Source organism: Chrysoperla carnea, chromosome X (assembly GCF_905475395.1).
Source record: "Chrysoperla carnea chromosome X, inChrCarn1.1, whole genome shotgun sequence".
Classification (NCBI taxonomy): domain Eukaryota; kingdom Metazoa; phylum Arthropoda; class Insecta; order Neuroptera; family Chrysopidae; genus Chrysoperla; species Chrysoperla carnea.
Genome location: NC_058342.1, coordinates 34,466,456 through 34,472,455, shown reverse-complemented (window position 1 = coordinate 34,472,455; position 6,000 = coordinate 34,466,456). Strand labels below are relative to the sequence as shown.

Here is a 6,000-nt window from a genome sequence, read left to right as displayed (position 1 = left end):
TAAACAATTACTGTTTCAAAATCATGAAGAAAACTCCGTTTTTCTCGTTAATTTCCCATCAATAACATTTAAATTATCGATAAAAATTAACATTTCCCTCTCTTTTAACACAAAAATCTTGTACAAAATCAATTTCCCGTTTGAGAAAATTACAACCTATAATCTAGAAAGGAAAAGAAAAAAATCTTTGTTTTTTTTGTATAATATCGAAATTAAAAGAAAAATATTAAATCAGTACATTTAAAAAAAAAAAACTGCTACGGCAGTAAAGCTAAGTACTGCTCGATATAATTACAGTTTAGGTTAGAACGATATCAGTATGTTGTTACCAGGGCCTAGAAATTTTCCTCCTTCGAGGAAAATTGAAGATCTTAAAAAAAAACAAGATAGAACACAAAAAGGTCGAATTTAGAAGTTCCAACTCGGCTCTTGGGTATTCCAGCTTGTTTTGAGACAACGAGTCTGTCATTTTCCTTCGGAGAAGGTCACCAAATTAATTCCTACGACATCGAATACAACGGCCCTTTCAATTTCGTTATAACCAAACTGCAATTAATTAAAAACAAAAAACAAATAATGTTCCACAGTGAGGCACTATTTTCCACAGTTTTCTTCACAAGTTCTTCTCTTATTGTTTTTTTTATACACAAATTTTTCTTCTTTTGCATTTTTCCATTTTTTTAATAATTATAATAAATTTTCTTACATTATACATTTAAGTATTACTTAGTAAGGCAACGTTTGGACGGTTTAAATATATACAGAAATAATTCATTGCTTCGAAAAAAACATCTTCTACGTTTTTAATACTCGAAATACGTTAATTATTCGACTGATATCATATGAATTTCTAAGTACACTTCGAATTCACTTTTTCACATTTTGGATCATGAATTTGAGCGTATTTTAGAAAGATCCCACCAAATCTGATGTTTAACCGATAATTTACCTTGAAATCCTTCGATGAAGTTAAATCTCGAAACCAAACATATATATAAGGACGTGAAACTCCTATGCCGAACTATAAGCGCCTGTGGCTGAATTTACGAAGCCTATCTGGGCGGGGTCTAATTTTCGATCGCTGCGTACTTTGTACTGCGCATCAGGCTGTCTAAGTTATTGAAAACAACCACATTTAACCCTGATAAAAAAGTCCGATTGTATTCCGATTCAAATTTCCAATTCATTCCGATTGAATTCCAATTCAATCCAATAGACTCCATTAGGAAATTTCCAATTCAATCCCATGAATGGGAAACAAAAGACTAAAAATTGAAAACAAAAAACAGCCTGATGCGCAGTATAAAGTACGCAACAACCGAGAACTAGACCTCACCCTTTTCTTGCAATGTTTTTGCCCGAAATTTTTGAAACAAGGAAAAATTCTCAATCCTCTGCTTAGGAAAGCTTGGGAACGCGCTTAATACGATTTAGCTTTATTTGAGCCTTTTTTTTTTTAAATTGAAGTGTACCAAACGTTTTAAGGACTAATATTTATTCCGTTAATTCATATGATCTCAGTCGAAGCCGAAGATACTCTTTGATATGAACGATTCTGTAACTATTGATCTGATAAATTAGCCATGATTTTTTGTTACTTAACCAAATTTCCAGGCATTTTTCAATTAAAAAATCGCATTTGAAATGAAATTATATACCGACTGATGAAAATTTTAATTGAAAAACGTCTGAAAGTAATAACCGGAAGTAATCCGGATAATAAAATGAGTATGCGTATTTTTAATGAGTACGCAAAACTTTAAATAAGCTTGCGTACGGTAAAATTACGTTTTTGAGTACACACTTAGAAAATATAGAATTATTGCATCGAAAGTTGCACGACTTCGAAAAAAAACATTTTCTTTTTGCATACTCGCGTTATTTTTTTTAAAAATTAATAAGGCATTATTACAAGGACGGTAATTGTTATTTTTTTTTCGACAATTCGAAAACGTTATTGCCAATATTTTCTATTGTTTAAATATATATACAATTTTAAATTTCCTCTCTTTTCGCGCCGTTTTTTTTGAGCAATTTATACGCATGAAAACACAACGTATTTACAAAAAAGAAATTTTGAGCAAACTTTTTCTTTTTTTGTAAATAATTCGATGTGTTTTGAAAATTTGAACTTAAGGCACTGTTTTATGTTTTGTCCAATCATGCGCACGCATTTTTCTCATCACTTATTTTGTTGTTTTAACGAAGACACAAGACTGAGCTTTTGTTGAGGAAATACAGTCAAAACTGGTTATAATAACATCGTTTATAACGACGAATTTGCAAAGTCCGGACGTTATAAGCAGTGAGGCAGTAAGAGGAGGGGGCCTAATTTGATGGATCTTTCATTTAAATCATCCTTCTACGAGGAAAAATGAAAACCCGACTATCAAAACACAAACTGGAGCACGCAAAGGGTCGTACTTAGGCCCCCCAATCCGATTTTTTATTTTTTTCTCGGAGAAGAATGATTTAGATTGAAAGAGGTCAACAAATTAGTTCCCGAAAGGCCCATTCTTGTTGATAGCTCACAGGCTAATCGAATATCGCTTATAACGACGTTCGATTTAAAGCGACCGATACTTTTACGGTCTCGGTACCAATGTCGTTATAACCAGGTTTTGACTGTATTTTGAAAATAGCACCAAAATGATATATCGTGTAGTTTTTTTTGTTGTTGTTATGTTTTTTGATGAAAATTTGATGGGTCGAGTATATATTTCTACAGCCAAAACAACAGCCCACACCACCATTAATAAACTTTTTTTTTTGAGTTCACAATACGTTTGAATATATGTTTTTTTGTTTTTTTACAACCATGTTAGCACGTTATTGTCTGGTTTACTCGTATTCGGGTTTATTAACGATTGTACATCGTTTAATAAAATATCACTTTCGAATTCTTCCCCCAACTGTAAAACAAAATTTTATTATTAGTTTTTTTACAGGAATATAATTAAATATTACGTTCCATGGAATTTTAGGCACTTGTACTGGTGGTTAGGTTAGGTTAGGTTAGGTTAGAGTGGCTGTCCTGGGATGGGACACATTTAGACCATAAGGTCCGTTGTGATACCGTAAAAGCGTTGGCCCATCCCCGGCCACTACTCCATGAACCATTTGGAGCTGTTTAAGAACAGCAAGAGGGCTTTGACGTCGACTGACTTTAGGTCGGAGAGGTCGTCAAAGAGAGGCTGGCTCAAGTAAGTCCATCTCTGGTGGTTAAGACGGTTCTGAATTTTACAGTTCATCCCGAGTGCCAAAACTAGGAAAGAAATCGTTCTTTTTGACTGAAAACATTGAAATTATCGACTAAGCGTATCCCGACAGGCTCGAATAGACTCGAAATTAAAAAGGATTCATTTTCCGTCTCAGTTTGAATAGAAAACAAAGATTCCCAAGGTGACTCAATTTAAAACTAGGCGTTGTATCGATCGGATCAATTTGATCCCCTATGTTTAAATTTTAGAACAGGGAAGATGAAACTTTATGTTAAATTATTTTTAATTCGATCTTATCCCGTATGTATGAGCCTTAAGAAAAACTTGAATGATCAGGAATGTGTCAGAAAAGTTGGCGTGTATCGTCACGAAATGGAACGTAAAATTTGCGAGATTTTTCGTAACTTACTTGTAAAGATGGCACTAAGTCATCAGTATTATCAATATTATCATTCAGCGATGACAAGTCGGGTGCATCGATACCCCCTCCAGCTCCACCTTCTGCAAATTGAATATAAAATAATATTTAGCTCGAAAATTTAGAATGATTTATCGATAGAAATTAGAAATATACATACCACTAACGCAATCCATATTATCGTCAATATTTGCCAAAAAATCTTCGGGTGTATGTGGCATTGAATACGTGGGACCCATACCTAAACCACTGTCAGCACTCTCCTGTCGCGAATGATCAGCCAAACCTGATAAGAAGGGATCCATTGGTAATTCGGAACTCGGTTGACGTAACATTAATTCTTGCTGTAAAATTAAAAATTGATTTTTGAGTTAAATTATAATCAAAATTGTTTTTTTGGGTACAAACCTGTCGTCGAATTTCTTGTTGACGTTGTTTTAACATTTCCCGTTCTAATTTTAATGATTGAAGTCGTAATTTTTGTTGGCTAGCTTGTAATGAGTTTTGATCCTGTGATTGTAATGTGTTGATATTTAACCAATTGTTTGGTAGCATTCCACCAGCGGCTGGATTACGCTGTAACGGTATAGCTAAAAAACAAAATATAAAACTTGCGTTAAAAATACGTGTTCCAGGATCAACACACGGAATAAATGATCTAAACTTTGGAATAATTCATACAAAGGATTTATTTATAATCTAAAAAAGTAGGTAAAAGGTTATTACTCTCGAGTAGGATGATGTTTACAAAACCTGCTCCGGAACAACTCGATTCCATCATCTGGAATAAAGGATGCCTCCAGGACAAGCGGACCATAAGATCTAAGTGCGTTACCCCATGACAATCACTCTAACCTAACCTAGTATTCTCGAGGTCGCAGAAGGTAATCCTTACAGAATCTAGTCAGAAGCAACCCGATTTAAAGATTTCCTATGCCTTCTGGAATATTTCGTCATCTGGAATAAAGGATGCGTTCAGGTGACAAGCAGACTCTATGTCAAGGGACCTCATGGTTTAAGTGTGTCTCACCCCAAGATAGCCACTCTAACCTAGATTAACCTAGCCTAATTTAGTACTCTCGAGTTGGTAGAAGGTGGTTGTTACAGAACCTGGTCCCTAGCAACCCGATTTTTAGATTCCCTATGCCTTCCTTGAGAGAACTCCGTCATTTACAATATAGGATGCCCCTAAGTGACTAGCCATATTAAAATCTGATAGAATACCTGACTCTATCGAAGCTGGAAGCAACACTGAATGCTTCAATTTTCCCTCTGAAGACTTCACCGATGAATCTAACGTTTTGGACCCCAAATATTCTGTACCAGACTTCTTGTAGGTTTCAATTTCGTGCCAAAATGGCGATTGACTTGATTTTATCAAATTCCCTGACCTTTTCATGATTAAAGCAAAAATTCTCCGATTATTTTTGATCTGAGACTTAAATTCCCTCACTATTCCCTGATTTTTCCCGAATATATCCAGGTTTTTTAGGTCGATTATCCCCTTGTTACATAAAATAAAAGAGAAAGTATTAACTTACGTATTCGTGGGTCAAACCAAGATGTGGTACGTGTTTCGTGATTGATAAAATAAATTTCGCCTTCAGGTGTGGCAGCCTGTTCCCAACCATCTGGTAAAGGGCCTAACGCATCTGTTGAAGGTGCTTTATTTACCACACTTGCTGCTGTAGTTTGTGATTGGGTTTGATTTGTATGTGAGCCTAATAATTGTTCGACACTCTGATGTTGAGCAGCGGCTACGGCCGCTTGAGCTGCAATTGTTTTTCGTGGATCTTCCCATGTTGTAGTGCGTGTTAAATGACTGTAATTAAAGAAAAATAATTATTTATTAACTTTTTTTTTTGGAAATCAGATGGAAATTTTGATGTTAATCTTATTTGGCACAATAAAAAAATTGCAAAAATCGGAAATAATTTATCATCTCTGATTTCGATAAAACTCAGTATATAAGGTAATTTTGACCCAAAAATTTCAAAAATCGGGTTCATTTGACGATTGGAAGAATAGTTTCTGGAATAACGCCATAATCAGATCGATTTCAGTCCATATTTCGGAAACCATGAGTATTATCGTTAAATGAACTGGATTTTTGAATTTTTTGGGTCAAATTTACCTTGTAAACTGAGTTTTATTGAATTCGGACACAAAAAATATTTTGCGATTTTTTCGATTTTTTCAAAGGGGTACCCCTTAAAAAAATTGCAAAAAATCGGAAATAATTTGTCATCTCCGATTTCGATAAAACTCATTATATAAAGTAATTTTGACCCAAAAATTACAAAAATCGGGTTCATTTGACGATTGGAAGAATAGTTTCTGGAATAACGCCATAATCAGATC

At 34.4% G+C, this 6,000-nt stretch overlaps 1 protein-coding gene across 1 annotated transcript in view; it reads right to left on the bottom strand.

Annotated features, from left to right (window-relative positions):
• Nucleotides 1-2,457: 2,457 nt before the first annotated feature.
• Nucleotides 2,458-6,000, bottom strand: part of LOC123302639 (transcriptional coactivator yorkie-like) — a 33,413-nt gene continuing 29,870 nt past the window's right edge. Inside the window, exons 2-6 of the mRNA XM_044885673.1 lie at nt 5,181-5,461; nt 4,048-4,229; nt 3,800-3,983; nt 3,631-3,722; nt 2,458-2,912 (exon numbers count right to left, since the gene is read on the bottom strand). Coding sequence (XP_044741608.1) covers nt 2,811-2,912; nt 3,631-3,722; nt 3,800-3,983; nt 4,048-4,229; nt 5,181-5,461 — 841 coding nt within the window. The 3' untranslated portion in view covers nt 2,458-2,810. The remainder of the gene's footprint in view (nt 2,913-3,630; nt 3,723-3,799; nt 3,984-4,047; nt 4,230-5,180; nt 5,462-6,000) is intronic.